Below are 18,322 nucleotides of genomic sequence, written 5' to 3'. Positions count from 1 at the left end.
CAATTCCTCATCTGTAAATCAGGATAATGATCCCTGCCTATATAATGAGTTGGTAACAGAGACTGAATGAGATAAAGGATGTGAAAAGCATCTATACAGGCAGGTGTGGGGTGAACCAAGGACTTGGATTTAGGAGGGAAGATAGGAGAGCACTAAGCTAAGCAACTGCTCTGGCGGGTAACCAAGAAGTGATTGTATAATTTTAGAAATTATATGCAAACTGATGTGCATGCTTCCAAAGTATTCTTCAGACATATTGGTAGTTGTGTGTGTGTGTGTGTGTGTGTGTGTGTGTGTGTGTGTTTTCTTGGCATGAAAAAGCAAAAGAAAAAAGAAAGTTGTAAGGTCTTTGTAACATACATAGATGTGTCAGAATGAAAACATTCCTGTGTCATGCATTTATTTTTCTGTTAGTGTAGACATGGTCTTGATATAATATAGTCCTATATATTGGAGTGGTGGAGCTCTCATCGTACCATTTGAACCTCATAACAGTCCTCCAGTATGTAGCTTGTTTTAGTCTCTGTCGTAGAGAAAACCAGAAACGTTGAGTGACTTGCTCAAAGTCAAACAGTGGCAGGGCTTGGACTTCAAATTATTTGTCTCCATTGTTTATAGCATAGATACTTGTACACCAAAGGGTGCTTATTTCTTAATGCCTTGACATTTAGGAATCTATAAGGGAATATTTTAAACTCATTCATTATTTTTGCTGTGATAGTGTAATAAGCAGAGTACTGGCATCCTGGGGATGTGCTGATTAGTAATTTAGCAGGGAACTAGGTCTCTTGTGTGCAAATAATAGAAACCTGTAACTAACTTAGGCAGAAGATAGTTTATTGACTCACACAACGGGGAAGTCCAAATGGTGAACCTCATCTATGTGGATCTGGTGGTTCAGCGTCATATTTCTCCATCTCTCATCATCTCTGCTTTGCTTTATGATGGCTTCCCTCTCAGGTGGATTCTTCATGTGGTGCAAAGTGATCCCCCGGCAGCCCCCGGCTTACATGCTGCTCATTGTATATGATCTCAGAACGGAAGAGTAATTATTTATCAGTAGCCATACATTCTCTGAAAGGGGCACTGATTGGCTCTGCTTAAATCCCGTAATACTCTGGGAACAATCACACTGTCACCGCAGGAACCTGGCTTTGATTGGCCATATGGATGATGGAGAGCCTCTCCAGTTTGGAGAGAGTAAGTTCCTGCAGGGAAGAGATACTAGGCCAAAAACAAACACAAAAGCATTAATAGATGTCCATTATCAAAATATTTTTTGTGAATCAAGGTATAATTTGAAAAATGAGAAGACTTTTAGGAAAACCTAACTCAGCAATTGTTACAGGAAAAATGGAGATAATAAAATTAAATCTTCAAAGAAAAAAACCATAGCAGCTAACACTTCTGTAACATTTGCATTATAGCCAAGCACTATTTAAACACTTTCCATATATGAACGTATTTAATCGTCTCCAACCTTTGAGTAGATACTATAGTTGTTTCCATTTGAAAGATGAGGCGGTGCAGGCACCGAGGGTTAAGTGGCTTTCCTGAGTGGGGCCAGGGTGCAAATCCTGTCAGCTGGCTCCAACATAGATGCTCTTATCTACTACATTTACAGCCTCTTGATTATCCTTCTAATGGATTTTGCCATGCTGTCACATTAAATTTTTAATATGCTTTCACTAGCTTAGAGCTACAGTAGCAACACAGTTTTTAATAACATCTAAAAATACAGGGAAACAAGATCATGTTGTGATAACGCCCTGAGTTGAGAGCTCTTCCACTTAGTGTATTGGTGACCTCATCCAACTTCCTTATTAACTCTTAGGTCTCAGTTTGCTTGTCTGAAGTATGGTGACAGTAATTCCTAACTCATGGGGTTATTTTAAGAATTAAATGAAATTGCACTGGAAAGTGCTTAGCACAGTGACTGTCATAGCTGGATTACCTTAAATATAATGAACACTTTCTATTTTCCAGTCACTTTACATGATCTATCTACATATCTATCCGCATACAGGTATTTAGTTATACACACAAATGTGTGTATAATTATATAAATTTATATATGTAACTAAACATACATTTAACTATACTCATGTATAGTTACTTATATGTATAACCAAAGAGACACATTATAAACACAGTTATACAAATATAACTAAATAAGAATGCATGTATACAATAGAACACTCCAGAATGAATCATATGATTGCAAATAATTACACAAGAGGAGACTTTAGGTAATCATGGGATGGGAGTTTGAGGATGTTTCAATTCATTCTAAGCCAGTGTTGTGTATTACGCCTTGTTTCATTTCATCTTAGTGATTACCAGATGGCCGTTTGACATCCTCCAGTTAGTCCATTGTTACCTATCAATGATTACTCATGGCCTCACTCCCACCTCTAGCTTTATCACATACTAGGTTCAGTTTGGCCCTTAACACATCCATCCTATGACCTTTCTTAGTTCCTTGAAAGGACTTGCACACTTACTTTAAAATATTTACTTAATTAGGCAAATTTACTGTATCTCATGGAAAGAGCAGCCCATGTTCACTTAAACGTTTTTAGATAATCAGATGAAACTAAGGAAAATTATGCCTTACTTGATCATGTATCAATATGCCCTTCCATTCATTGCATTTTTAGCAATTCCAAAAGAGCAAGAGACAGACCAGCCACTCTCCATGTTTGTCACATGTGGTGTAATAATAAGGTCGAATCTTGGATGGACATTGCCAAAACATCAGAAAATTGCAAACAAGGCTCTGTCTATGACTTAAGAAATAGATACCAGGGGTGTAGGGCATAGATATGGGAAATGGAAAAAATAGCTAATAGAACATGGAAATATTTGCAAGGCAAGTGATTTCTAATAATTTTGCCAAAGAACCTTCTCGAGTATGGCTTATTTTAAATCTGTCATAGTCTAGCTCTAAGTCTGTAGTAAGCATTTTTTAACTTTAGCATGCCAACATTTAATCAGAGGAGCTAGTTAAAAGTGGAGATTCCCTGGCCCCACCCCTATAAACTGCAATCCTGTGCTGAGAATGTAAGAAGTCCATGGATCACACTTTCAGAAACACTGCTTCAGAGCCCTGATCCTCTGAAAGACCTGACAGCTGAACAGTGCTCTCAAGAAAGTCTTAAATAAATTCCCAATATTTATATTTAAATAAATTGTAAAATCCCTCTCTAACTCCTAACCTCTTTTTGCATTTGCAATTTCTTTCACAGATATTTACTATCAGGACATGTAATTTATTTCAAATGTTAAATGTATTTCAGTATTGATTGCCATGAAGGTAGCAAGAATAGAAAAAGCTTTTTGACCAGTTTCTTTTGTCAAGAATAAAGAAGAAAACCTGTAAATTCCAGGAAATCCAGAAAGTTGTATAACCAAGTTATGTATAATAAAGAAGAAACTAACATAGGTGTTATGATTTTGTGCTTTGTGCAGTTGAAGGAATGTAGGAAAAGAGAATCCTCTTGACGCATGACAATTCTCCTTTGAGTGGATGTAGGTTTGGAAATTTGATATTATAGGGTATAGGTGGCAGGGGTTATAATCTCATAATTCATAATAGTTACATATAAATTATCCCACATATTGCTTATTGATTCAAAATTTTAGATAACCCTAAGAGCAAGCATGTCTGACTTTATTATACTTATGCAAATGAATGTAAATAATGAAACATCTACAATGCTGAGGAGGAGAATAGAGAAGAGGTGAAGAGAGCTGGAAGAGCCATAGCTTCCACGGGGTTCATTTAGGATTCTGCCTAGGTGAATGGACTGAGTTATACATATTTACTCTATGACTTAATGTATAATTTAATGTCAAGTTAATACTTCTGAATAAAACATATCCATATGTATACATATGTATATGTATACATATCCATATTGTATGCCAGGCAGTGTTCTAAATTACAGAGCTGGCTGGTACATTATTTTAAGACAACCTAATTAATTGGGGGAATAAGGTCGGTACAATAGAGAAACCTGAAATAAAATGATTCATTGTCCTTAATGGAAAGGAATCTATGTTTGTTTTGTTTTGTTTTAATTTTGTTTTAATGTTTATTTATTTAAGAGAGAGAGAGAGAGAGAGAGGGAGAGAGAGACAGTGCAAGTTGGGGGGAGAGGCAGAGAAAGAGGGAGACACAGAATCCAAAGCAGGCTCCAGGCTCTGAGCTGTCAGCACAGAGCCCAACACGGGGCTCGAACTCACAAACCATGCAATAGTGACCTAAGCTGAAGTTGGACTTAATGGACTGAGCCACCCAGGCACCCCTGTTTTGATTTGTATTTTAAGGTGGTTCTTCTCAAACTCTGTGGTGACAGACCAGTTTTATATTATCTTAATTTCCAGACATATGGACCAGTTTATTTTACCAGTTTATCAATTAAAATTAAAAAAATATGACAGCAATATCAATTTGCTATAAAAGTTCCCACAGACTTAATCTTACTTTCTATACCTCTTTTATTGTAGACCAGTAAACAGTTCACAGATCAGTACTGATCCATGAACCTCCTCTGAGTGGCACTGGTTTAAAGCTAATCAGAAGACGTTTTTTAAGTAGTTAAAACCATAATGAGATGTGAGGTTTTTATTTTTCATTTTGAACTCTTTTTACCAATTGATTTAGATCTTTTACCAGATGCATACAATACTTTAATTAAAAAATAATAAAAGTGAATGGAAGTACATGGGGGAAAATAAGGCTCCAGGAATAAATGGAGTACAACCTTCTATATAACTATAATTCTTCTGTGCCTGGTTGAAAAATGTCTAAAATGTTAAGTGTAACATATATATATATATATATATATATATATATATATACACACACACACACACACACACAAACACACACGTATATATACGTACATATATATATGTATATATGCACATATACGTATATATACGTACATATATATGTATATATACGTATATACATATATGTATACATACGTATATATGTATACATATGTATATATGTATACATACGTATATATGTATACATACGTATATACGTATACACGTATACGTATATACGTAAACATATATACATATACACGTATATATGTATACATATGTATATACACGTATATACATATATACGTATACATATATACATTTATGCATATATATGCACACATACATATATATGCACATATACGTATATATACATACATATATGTATGTGTGTATATATACGTATATGTGCATATATATTGTATATGTAAGTGTTATTCACCGGAGAGCAAGGGTTATGTTTCCTTTTCTGTAATACCAGTCCGGCATCATGACTGGGCAGATGAAGAAGATGTAACCTCCACTGTCTCAACTTATGCCCACACAAAGGAGAATTATTAAGTGTGAAAGTCAAATTCTCTTCTCCTACATTCCTTCAGTTGCTCAGAATCGTCGCATACATCTTAAACCATTCTTTTTTGTATATAACTTTAGTAGGCAGCTTTTGTTTTCCCAAGAGTTTACTCTTAGAGGAAGAAGACAAGTGGTGGCTGGACAGCTGGTGAAGTGAGATAAAACTTGTGCCAGGGCAGATCATCTTGCCAGAACACCGACAAACCTGCAGCAACGGGAAAGCATCTGTTAGAGTAAAAATTACATTTCCATCATCACCTTGAATTGATGTGTTCAATTAGAGACACAATTTGAGGAAGGTCAGTAATAGACCATGAAGACCACCAGAGAAATTACTATGTTTTTTCTTCTGAGTTTTGATATTCCTTTATGTGACATTAGGGAGACAAACAGGCAGTAATCAACATAGAGGCAACCTTGGAAATTGTTGCACAATGAGTCCCCAGCCCCCGCAGATAGAGATCATATTCTGCATTCACAGGTGACATCTGAAGAAGCACCTATTCTCAAGTCACCTGCTGTGTTGTTACTGCTCAGCTTTAGAGGCACGTGGTTAGTGTGCATTATGAAGAATTAAGAGCTGACACAGAGCCTTGACATTCCATATATAAAAATGGGGGTGGGAGGAATACCCCTTGCATTAATCCTATAGCTTATCTTCAGTTCAAGATTATTAAATCATGATGATGCACCAGTGACATAGGTTCTTTTCTGCTCGAATAGCCTCAGTGTTAGTATTTCTGCATCCTCCTTTCCCTGATAGACATAGTCACAATTTATTCTGCCAGTTGGTCTCAATCCTGTGCTGACATTTATGAACAGTGTAGAATATATGGCATCTCAAGTCATAGAATGGCTATCATAATACACCGCTAAATTTATCAAAGCATCTAAATTTTACATTTAAAGCAATTTTTATCATTCAATGTGGTTAATTCAAATAAAATTGGTCACAAGTGTGTTTTTCTCCCAGAAATTGAAGATGAAAAATGCAGCCAGTACAAACACAAAGCAAAGCTAAATAAAAGCCTTGCACCAAGAATACCACATGGTATGGTTTCAAAATCCAACAGTGTTCCAGAACGCTAAACACTTAAGTTGGAAGTAGCACTTTGCCATGAAAAGGAACCAGCTGTAGGCCCCTCTTGCACTACGTATTGTTCAAAACAAAAAAACAACCCCATTGAAAATAAGCCTCGGGTAGATGAGACCCAGAAGTCCAATGGTATAGGAAACAAAAGAAAGACAATTGTCATTTTAATAATTAAACTGTGTTTGTAACAGTTTATGAGGCTTGCAGATCTAGCAAGCCTGCTGAATATTAATGAATAGATTGATTTGTCAACATATTAGCACCGCTGTCAGACATAACAGCACGGAAGAGATGTGAGGCGGCTAGCCAGTGAGCTGCTTTAAAATGCTTGACTCTTGGGGCGCCTGGGTGGCGCAGTCGGTTAAGCGTCCGACTTCAGCCAGGTCACGATCTCGCGGTCCGTGAGTTCGAGCCCCGCGTCGGGCTCTGGGCTGATGGCTCAGAGCCTGGAGCCTGTTTCCGATTCTGTGTCTCCCTCTCTCTCTGCCCCTCCCCCGTTCATGCTCTGTCTCTCTCTGTCCCAAAAATAAATAAACGTTGAAAAAAAAAAAAATTAAAAAAAAAAAATAAATAAAATAAAATAAAATAAAATGCTTGACTCACTGTCAGGAAATTCTATCACGATTGGTAAACCTAAGTGAATCAGGTGGGTTCAAACTTCCACTGGGATTTAATAATCTCTCCTTGAAATTCGGGAATTACTTAGTGTACTTTCTTTTAAGCCATGCAGTTCATTCAATAATAGTAAGTAAGTTTAAAATTAGCAACCAAAGGCACACAATGATTTTTAAAAATCTTCTAATAGAGTGAATTCTTTATTATGTATGTATGTGTATGTATACATACATATTTCAAAATCCAAATGAGATATTATCTGAAAGGGTGTACCACCAGGAAATGAATCATTTATTTTGAGAGCAAGTAAAATAAAATTGACAGAATTTTCTTTAACAAATGGTCATTTATAGGGAAAAACCACTCAGAAGTTTTAGCAAGAATACTAGCATTAAAAAAAAAAAGAATATTGGCACTATAAGTGCTCAAAAATCAGCTGTTTTTGTGCCATCCAAATTGAAATGTTTCCTACATATCCCAATTATAAAGTTAAAATTTCGCTTCTGAATTTATATCATAGTTGAGTTGAAATACGACATCTGAAATGTCAGGGTAGAACAACAGTAAAGGTTTAAGTATTCTGTTAAGTTTGCTTTATTCCACAATGACAACAGAGAATATTTCAAAATACGGCATGGTAAAAATCTTACTTAGCCCCTGCACTGCTCTATTATACCAATATACTGAGTAATTATCCAGAACATTCTTAAATTGCTTCAGTGATAGAAAATGGTTTCACAAGGACCCTTGTTTCTTCTGAATTTGACCCTGGCACCATGAGCAAAAATCTCTCTGTTTTTACCCACTGTTAGAACAAGCCTGCTCCTTTTTCCAAATAGAGGCTAATCTCAGGTTTGAAAAGCAGCCATCATATCACCCCTGATCTCTTCTCTTGGGCAATCAGCTTTTCCTTCAGCCTCCTGTTCACTCTGGTCTAAACACTCTCATCTTTGTTTTTCAAACCCCAAAGCTGTTCTCACTCAAGGTTCCACAAGTCTAGTTAAGTATAAAGTGAAGCCACCACTTCCTCGTGATAAAGAACACATTTCTTTCAGCATGGCATAAAAATCACAACTGACTTGGTAGACTCATGTGTTTACTGTAGATTTAGAACCTGAATTCCTTCTCATGAACGTTGTTGATAAGCCAGGCTTTCCAGTTCTGTACTTAGACATTTCCTTGGGGGCTAGGGAAGTGAGACCTAAAAAGAGGACTCCGTTTCATTGGTCCCTGTTAAATGTTATGATACCAGTACGGCCCAGAGCTCCAGATGCAGTTATTTTGGAACTGATTTGTGTAATCCAATTCATTTGCTCTTCCTGTTGGCATCCTCTGAGTGAAAGCTATCTGAAAACCTTTCTGTGTCCTCCTTGCAGACTACCAAACCAGAAGGGGCTGAGGACAGATATCTGTATATTTGGGTACCTTTCTCTGTGTTTACATCCATCTCTTCAGGGATCCTTGGGGCAATATTAAACCAGTTGTTAACTACTATCAATGTTCTCCTGCCTCTAGTGTCTTGCTACTCAAAATGTGGTCTAAGGCTCCTCCTGGGAGCCACTAGAATATAGACAATCAGGTCTTACCCCAGATATACTGAATCAGAATCTTCAGTTTAAAATCCCTGGATTATTTATATGCATGTAGAAGTCGGAGAAGCACTCCTTGGCAGAGTTGTTCTCAATTCCAGCTGCACATACTAGCAACACTTGTGCTTCTAAAGATACCAAGGCCAGGGGCGCCTGGGTGGCGCAGTCGGTTAAGCGTCCGACTTCAGCCAGGTCACGATCTCGCGGTCCGTGAGTTCGAGCCCCGCGTCGGGCTCTGAGCTGATGGCTCAGAGCCTGGAGCCTGTTTCCGATTCTGTGTCTCCCTCTCTCTCTGCCCCTCCCCCGTTCATGCTCTGTCTCTCTCTGTCCCAAAAATAAATAAACGTTGAAAAAAAAAAATTAAAAAAAAAAAAAAAAAAAAAGATACCAAGGCCTGGAAGCCCCTCTTTAAAGATTTTCACTTGACCTGTGGCTTGAGTATTAGCATTAGAAGAAGAAGAAGAAGAAGAAGAAGAAGAAGAAAAACAGAAATCTCTCCAAAGGATTTTAATGTGCCGTGAAAATGGAAAAAAAATCCACTTTGCACATGATTAGCATCCTGTAAATATATTTTGATTTCTACCTTAAATTTTGAATCAGTTTAGCATCATTTTCAGGGCTGTTGTATGCTGTGTTTAAACAATTCGTGATTTCCAAGATTGTGTTTCCAGTCTTCAAGGGGAAATGAAATTGAATGTAAAGCAAAGGCATAACCGTTGATAGAGTAACTTTCTACAGAGGAAAGAACTGGAAAAGGAAAGATACCAACTTGAGTCTCGAAAGGTCTTGCACTTCATTGGATTGCGGTAATTGACTCAGAACGAGTAAGATGATGATTTCCAGCGGCCTTGTTTGCTGCCTGCAGCCTCTGGTTTCAGCCTGAGAGGAGCGTCCCAGTTAGTGTTGCCGGGCAACAGCTTGCTGGGTTGAGAGCTGGAATGTGAAGGGTTGCAAAACGATTTTTAAAATAAACACACAACTTACCATCAGCATGAAGCAAACCAAGAGAACTACTGAGCACTGTGACAGGCAGTGAGGCAGAATAGAAGAGGAAAAAAGAAAACACTTTCGTGAAGGCAGGAAGCTGAGTGGTTGACAGATGATGGCCCCATCACTAGGATAATAGTTCTGATTTGGTTTCCAATTTGAAAATGTGTACCTGAATAATTTGCGGGTGGACAGAAGACAGTACGGACAAAATTTTAAAAAGGTACTGTTTCTGGAAAAGAAGAGGTCAGCCCATGGAATTCACGGGTAATTTCTTTTCTGTAAAATAAATGTGGCAAAATAACTTGAGCTGTATTGCAGATATTCTCAGCGTTATTCTGATTTTCTGATAGAAATCACTGATCCTATGATCTATTTTATGGTGTTGTGATGTCTTACCATCCAGGAATATGTTTAGCCAAAATAAACAAACCATATGCACATAATGTGGATATTCAAACTTAGAGCTGAGAAAATGGCCATTTATATGTGTAATTAATGTATTCGGTCTACCAAATGCTGTTTAGCAAGCATTTTCCTAATGCACTGAGTGATGCATTTTATTTTAAATATTTATGAAACTTCCATGCAGAAATGAATACATAATTTGTGTGACCTTCAAGGAGTTAAAATCTAGTTGGAAGAGTAGGGGGGAGGACAGGCTTCTACTGAAATAACACAAGATGGAAATTGGGAAATGACTGAGAGGTGTGACCCCAGGGACCTATTATATATTCACATATATCCAGTTCTATTCACTTGGTAGGATTTTCTCCAGGTTTTGGATGTCATTCAGTTTAGCCTTAGCAGTGGCTTATGCAAATCTACCTCCTACGTACAGAGAACCTATTCTGTCCCTACATGTGGTGTTTGCTTTGAAATACAGAATGACTGGAAGATAGTCCCTACAGGTGCAAAGATAATTCAGAACTTTGATGGCAGAAAAAATGGAATCCATACAATTAACACTCTGATGGAACATTCCCTTTCATATTAAAACATAAATTCATTCAGCACCTGCATATAGTATTTAGTTTTGGTTTTGTTCCGATATTACTTGTGCACCTGGCAAACAGGCTGCCCAGAACTGTAGCAGTCCTAACATCTGCTCAAAGTTCTGTAAGAGAACGTTTGATTAAATTTTTTTTGCTTTCCTGACATTTTAGTCTCTCAACTGGTGGAGCAATGAGAAAAATTGCTGTACAGGAAGTAGCGGGGGGAGTAACTGTGTTAGCCAAGAGTTTACTGTAGCAAAAAAAAAAAAAAAAAAAAAAAAATAGGCTTCAAAAAAAAAAAAAAAAAACAGATTTTCTTCCCCTTGCTTGCTCGCTCATGCTCTCTTTCTCTCTCTCTCTCTCTCAAAATACACTTTAAAACAACCATTTTCTTTTCTTTTTTTTCTAATTTATAGGGAACATTAGTGTGAATTCGTGGCTAGAGACATTTTAGAAAGCACAAAACTCTGCTCATGAAGGATAGGGGATTCTTTAAAAATGAAAATTTAAACCGTACAATTGTTTAAAATTTTCCAATAACAAAAAAAAGGGAAAGACTTCTCACATTGCCTCTGTTGTGGGATTGTTGATGCCAAGATCAAGAAAGAATTCTTGAAGGTTTTACAATGCAACTTAGTAAGTTTAAGTAGCATGGTCAGAAAGAGCTGCACTTTTGCTGTATGAAGCCAGTGGTTATATGCCTAGTGCTCAAGGAGGAGAGTGCAGGTAGTGTTAGATCATAAATGTCTTCTTTGAATTTCTATTCGAAAAATTACTTTCACAAGACTTCTGTGGCACTTATCATTCAGTTCGATATTAACTACCGGTGAAATAGGCAGTCATATCACCCTTTAAGAATGTAGAAATCAGCATATATTTAATAGTTATGAAAACTATACAGAGGGCGCCTGGGTGGCTCAGTGAGTTAAGCGTTTGACTTAGGCTCAAGTCATGATCTCAGGGTTCGTGAGTTCGAGCCCCGTGTCAGTCTCTGTGCTGACAACTCAGAGCCTGGAGCCTGCTTTGAATTCTGTGTGTCCCTCTCTCTCTGCCCAACCCCTGCTCGTGTTCTGTCTCTCTCAAAAATAAATAAACATTAAAAAAAAAACAACAACAACTATACAGGTTATAGGTCAGCCTTCTGGGCTACATGTGAACACTTTTCCGCTTCTATCCCTTGCCTCACTGTGGCTGTTCAAAGTGTTTAGAGAACTCGGATTTAAGACAGTTTTTTTTTAATGTTTATTTATTCTTGAGAGAGAGACAGAGCATGAACAGGGGAGGGGCAGAGAGAGAGGGAGACATAGAATCTGAAATAGGCTCCAGGCTCTGAGCTGTCAGCACAGACCCCGACGTAGGGCTCGAACCCACGAACTGTGGGATCATGACCTGAGCTGAAATTGGATGCTTAACCCACTGAGCCACCCAGGTGCCCCGACAATTTATTAATAATAGGGAAGAAAGGGATTGAGTTTAAGCATGAGTAAGAGAACAAAACCCTCAGAATATTAGAAAGGCTAACTCCCAGAATAAATAGACAAGTACAATCACAAAATAATCCTGCCAGTCTCTGAAAAAAAAATTGATATCATATTTACTGCAAAGAGAAAGAGAAATCAGCCACTGCCTATTTTTCTCCTGTTTTCTTCAGGGATGGATGGGGGGTATTCATACTGAGAGGATAAGGGGAGGAAAGTGTGAAACAAAAAATATAATCCAAGGGAGTAGAGGATTTCCTGCATAGCTTTGGCCCTAACCAATGTCAGCTATTTAAAATGGCATCTGCTGATTGCCCAAAACTGTGGAGACCAGCACTATGTGGCAATAAACGTCAACTCTTGACAGGCAGATATTTGGATATACACTTTTTGCCGTATGTAGGGAAGGAAGTGCAGGGTACCACGATTTTCTGAGATATGATCTGCTTCTCCAGTATCCCTTTCTCATGGGGCTACAGAGACCTCTTGGGCTGCAGATCCTCGTGGGGCTCTGGGGAGCCTGGAGCTTCTTTTTCTCCCTCCCACCTTGGGCCCTGGCATTCTTCTCTGCTATGCCAGCTTGCCATTTTTCCTTCTGACTTTCCAGGCTACTACCGCAGCCTGCTTCTTCACTCCTGTTTCCTACTGCTGGAGCGTGCTCCCTGTCTCCTCTGCTTAGTTTTTGAAAGACATTCACAGAATGTTCCAGTGTGTGAGTGTGTGTACATGCATGCACACTCATATTTTGCCTTTGCAACTAGACTGGGAGTGTTTTGGGGTCAGAACTCTATCATTACTTTTTTGTTCCTTAAGCAATTGCCAACAGTAATTCGTTAGGGCAGATTTGGTGAATGAACAGATTAAAGAATGAGTGACACATGTGAAGAACATTACCAATACAGAGAACATTGTTAAAAAAGAAAAAGCTGTAGAATTTCTCTTAAAAATGGACTCAGTGAAAGGCATTTTGGATGGTATAGTTAATGCTGGATTGTATGAGGTGATCAATAAAAAGGATGTTTTAAGAGTTCAGAAGGGGCAATGAGTAGAATGGGGCTCTCAAACACTAATGATGGACCTATTTTCAGAGTAAAGCCAGGTGCCTAAAGTTAACCATATTTGTTTTTGTCTACCAAAAGCCACAAAATATATTTATCAACACACAAATTTATATGCACACACATAAACCTTCTAATTCTGTCCTTAGCTTCTAAACTATTTTCTCTTGGAGGTACTTGCCATTTTCTGGCTGTGTTTCTTCACATCGCCTGGGTACTGTGGCTGTGCTCAGCCTGTGGGTGCTTCGTTCAGCAGAAAAAATGTTTCATCTCTACATATTCCATTCCCTGCAGAAACTTACAGTTTCTCCTCTGGCAGTACTTCCCTCCCCATTAGGCAGTATGGTTCACTGTTGGGGTGCATTTGGGCACAAACCAGCCCTTTTGTTGAGTTACTGTACTCCCACCTTCCTAATTATAGAATTCAAAGCAGAATGAGTGAATTAATAACATGTATTTATTGCCTGCAGGGTCTGGGGAAGCGTAATGCTGTGGCGCACTTATGGTAGTGCATAAGCTCTCCCGTCTCCCCTCATCCTCCATTTTTGCTCTGTGAGTTCACAGCAGCAAGAACGGAAGGTGCACTTTACTCACCAGTGAGTAAATCATGTGAATGGATGTTTTAAAGCACATGCCCAATACACAGTTCACTGAGAGAACTATACTTTCAAAAGCTCTCTGGGAACACATGCTTGGAATTTGAAATTGTACTAAGTACTGTGTTTCCTATGGTATCCTAGCTAAGGCAAGAGTGTATCAGCCTAGAAAGCATTTAAATGTGAGCTATTGCATTTACTTTCTCCAAGAATTCTCCAAAGAATTCTTAAGTGTTTAATTCTACGGCCATTCAAGCATGCAAATACTTGGAGTGTTGGTGTCAGAGAGATAGAACTCTAAGTTACCAAAAGACTATAGAAATTGTTTCTCTTGTGGTGCATGGGTGGTCCAGTCATTTGAGCGTCTGACTCTTGATTTCGGCTCAGGTCATGATCTCATCCTTTGTTGGATTGAGCCCCTTGTTGGGCTCTGCCCTGATAGTGTGCAACCTGTTTGGGATTCTCTCTCTCCTTCTCTCTTTCTGCTCCTCTCCCACTAGCACACACGGACGCGCGCTCTCTCTCTCTCTCTCTCTCTCTCTCAAAATAAACAATAAAAGATAAACAGTTTTTAAAAATGTCTGTAGCGGGGCGCCTGGGTGGCGCAGTCGGTTAAGCGTCTGACTTCAGCCAGGTCACGATCTCGCGGTCCGTGAGTTCGAGCCCCGCGTCAGGCTCTGGGCTGATGGCTCAGAGCCTGGAGCCTGTTTCTGATTCTGTGTCTCCCTCTCTCTCTGCCCCTCCCCCGTTCGTGCTCTGTCTCTCTCTGTCCCAAAAATAAATAAACGTTGAAAAAAAATTAAAAAAAAAAATGCCTGTAGAAATCATTTCTCTTTTCCTGATAATGAAAAGGATTCGGATTCATTCTGTTTGAAGCAATCTTTGTCCCAGGTTGCCTCTGGACTCCTGTGACAGCCTGTATTTTCAGATCCATACAGGCTGATGTAAACCATACAATAGAGTCAAAGCCACTTGATTCAGGACTTGATGATTGGGGAAGTTGGGGAGTTAATTTGCATTTTTTTTTATATCAGCTACCTATTTGATTAAGATTTGGAGATGAAAGATCCATCTCTTAGGAAATATAATGACCAGGGTATGTTACAGGTGGAAATTGACTTCGGTGAAATGTGAATGTTTCCATTGGTTTGGCAGATTTCACTAAGCTCTTTTTGGAGAAGAAAATGCTAAGATGAAAGATATGGGAAATTGTTACAAGAATGAATAGGAAGTGTAATAGTGAATTTAATAAATAATGACTTATTAATAATCTAGGCTGAAAATATAATTTTTACAAAGGTGAGGGAAAATTCTGTCACATGAAGTATAGGTAACTCAGATGCTTTGGAGACTAGATAACTAGAAGGATCACTGTTTCCCCCCTAAATTACACTCTGTTGGGAGTCCCAATCAGAGACAGAGTACTAAGCTGGATAGACTGGTTCTAACCTCATAGAATCATTCTTGTTAGACAAATTCCTTTCCTGTCTTCCCCTAGAAAACAAGGAAGGCTGATATAATTCTAATTCATTGGATATTTTAAAAAGCAAACAGGAGAAACAAAAAGTATTTTCCTATTGGGTCATTGGTTGAGTTTATCCTGAGTTGTGGCCCATTTTGTGTTTTATTTTATTCGTTTTAATTTGGTGTCCAGATATCTGTCATTTAATTCAAGACTATGAAGCCCATTATGTATAGTTAAACTTTAAACACAAAACAAGATTAGTAAATGCTTTCTCTTGAATAGTAGTTGCATTCTGCATTTAGTACAAGAAACAGTTAAATGATGTATATTTAAACAAAACTCCTACGTTAGAAAAATGTATTACAGACTAGAAGAGAAATTTACATTGTACTCACAAAAGACTCATACTCCCTCCTCCACAACTGTTTTCAATTTCATTTTTTAACATCCAAAATAAAATGAAGGCCAAGGTTTTAGAATTCTCAAGAGGTATTTTCTTCAGGTTCTAGTGCTTGCTATCACTATCCTGCATTTGACACTGTGAAATAGTGGATGTGAAATAAACTGTAAATGAATTATGCATATATTCCATATTTGTCATCCATTTTTATCAATAATTGAATTTTTTCCAGCCATTGATCTTATCAATAACTTGCTGCAAGTAAAAATGAGAAAGCGCTATAGCGTGGATAAGACCTTGAGTCACCCTTGGCTACAGGTAAAAATCATTCATTGGATATTTTCCCGATCAGATGAACTTCTGAATATTGATAAGATTTAATACTATATGTAAAAATATTTTGTTATATGCTTAATTAATAGTGTTCTTACATCAATTTGTTTGCCAAAATGCATGCAACTTCTTAGGATTTAATGACAATTTAGTGTTTCTTAATCTCTCTACCAAGAAAATGTGACAGGGAAGAAATATACCACACATACATACGTGCCCTTGCACACGTGCCAAAAAAAAAAAAAAAAACCTAAGGGTCGTTGTAAAACTCCAAGGACCAGATTTTAAGAAAATCTGTATATGTAATCCTGAGAAGTGTCCAAGCAGATGCCCATCTGGTCATGCACTGTACTCCTTTGCAAGCTGTGTTTTAAAAGCCTATGCTAACATTCATGGAACAAATGCACGGCAAATATAAAATATAGGCGTGTGTTTGTTTTCTCTTACATATTTATTTTCACATTCAACTTTAGAAAAATGATACTGTGAAATACTGAAGGGTTATTTGTAGGCCTTAAATATCAAAGGAATACCAGTATTCCTAATTGCTTGGCCGCAAGCATTGATTGCCCACCCCCTGATGCACAATAGTTTAGGCAAATAGGATGGCTTTGCTGCCGATGACGTCACTTCAGGGTGCCTGATGGAAAGACAGGGCACTGATAGAGTGGAAGGAAAAAAGGGTAACTCATCAGTTGCGGGTACTGACAACAAATGAGACAGTATTTTAATGAGTTTTCATCGTCTCCATGGTAATGTTTTGGAATTCCTTCCTCAGGATTATCAGACCTGGTTAGATTTGCGGGAGCTCGAGTGCAAAATTGGGGAACGCTACATCACCCACGAAAGTGACGACCTGCGGTGGGAGCAGTACGCTGGCGAGCAGGGGCTGCAGTACCCTGAGCACCTGATCAATCCCAGTGCTAGCCACAGTGACAGTCCTGACGCTGAAGAAACAGAGATGAAAGCCCTCAGTGAGCGTGTCAGCATCCTCTGAGTTCCGTCCCCTCTAATCTGTCAAAACACTGTGGAATTAATAAATACATACGGTCAGGTTTAACATTTGCCTTGCAGAACTGCCATTATTTTCTGTCAGATGAGAACAAAGCTGTTAAACTGTTAGCACTGTTGATGTATCTGAGTTGCCAAGACAAATCAACAGAAGCATTTGTATTTTGTGTGACCAACTGTGTTGTATTAACAAAAGTTCCCTGAAACACTAAACTTGTTATTGTGAATGATTCATGTTGTATTTAATGCATTAAACCTGTCTCCACTGTGCCTTTGCAAATCGGTGTTTTTCTTACTGAGCCTCAATTTGGTAAGAGTCTACAGAACCTGCCCATGCAATAGTTCTGTCCCGTATGCCCCATTGGCGCTGTCATTATAAACAAACTCTTGAAGAGTAGATTATTACCAGTTCTATGAACACCTCCAAAACTCATGTGGAAAAAACAAGCGATGGGGGAATGGAAGATGGATTTACAATCCTAGACACAAGTGCATGAAAGAGTTTCCTGTATAGTTTGAGATCCTTTGCCTGCCTGGTGTGCCTCAGTATGTTTAAACTCAAGTAAGTGGACCTAGGTGCGCCTACTACTTATAAGCCTAAATGCCTTAGAAATGTAAACTGCCGTATATAACAGATATTTCCCCCTTTCTTACAATATCCTCTGTACTGTGGAAAATCAGAAGCTAAGCAACCTTTCGTCTTTATGTATTTTTCAGTAATAACAAATAAATATTCTTGTCAAAGTGTGTGTCCATCTGACTGAATTTGTAATCCACACTAGTGTTTTCGGGCCATTTAGGAGTGGAGGTGTTTGCTCAAAAAGCAGAAAAAGTCTCATGCTTTAGAATTTGGCTGTAACTACTCTGAAGCTTAAAAGTATGTTTCAAGGTGTAATGAAGCATTTCTGTCTTTCATGTCATCTGGTTTCAATAGAAAAAAAAGATCTCTGGAAGGGAAAAATGACCAAAGCCAAACAGGAGCCTTGGAGGCATTAAGAATATTGTAAATGGCAATCTCGTTGTAGCTTCCTGATTTAGTCAATATAAAATCAGGATTTATTACAATACTGACTCTAATTTCTTTCCATATTATATAAACAAGAAGGTTCTAAAGTGAACTACAAAAACACATAAAGACTGGGGAAAAAAATCCTAAGGGGAAAGCCAACTGAGGTGTTCTCCAGCCTGGGAAAGAGAAAACTAATATTGGACTTAATAGGCTTTGAGGTATGGAGTGGATTATGTGGGCTGTTTTTCTTTCTAGCAAGACAACAAAGCATTATCATGGAT

At 38.2% G+C, this 18,322-nt stretch overlaps 1 protein-coding gene across 3 annotated transcripts in view; it reads left to right on the top strand.

The window, feature by feature from the left end:
• The window catches only part of PRKD1 (protein kinase D1), a 334,322-nt gene extending 316,546 nt beyond the window's left edge, over positions 1–17,776 (top strand). For all 3 annotated transcript variants that reach the window (XM_045450589.1, XM_045450590.1, XM_045450591.1), the window contains 2 exons: positions 15,921–16,006; positions 16,800–17,776. In XM_045450589.1, the coding sequence (XP_045306545.1) occupies positions 15,921–16,006; positions 16,800–17,018 (305 nt within the window). In that variant the 3' untranslated portion in view covers positions 17,019–17,776. The remainder of the gene's footprint in view (positions 1–15,920; positions 16,007–16,799) is intronic.
• The last annotated feature ends 546 nt before the right edge of the window (positions 17,777–18,322 follow it).

The sequence above is a fragment of the Leopardus geoffroyi genome, chromosome B3, assembly GCF_018350155.1.
Source record: "Leopardus geoffroyi isolate Oge1 chromosome B3, O.geoffroyi_Oge1_pat1.0, whole genome shotgun sequence".
In the NCBI taxonomy this organism is placed as follows: Eukaryota; Metazoa; Chordata; class Mammalia; order Carnivora; family Felidae; genus Leopardus; species Leopardus geoffroyi.
The sequence above is the reverse complement of the archived record's forward strand: the minus strand, read 5'-3'. Positions and strand labels throughout refer to the sequence as shown.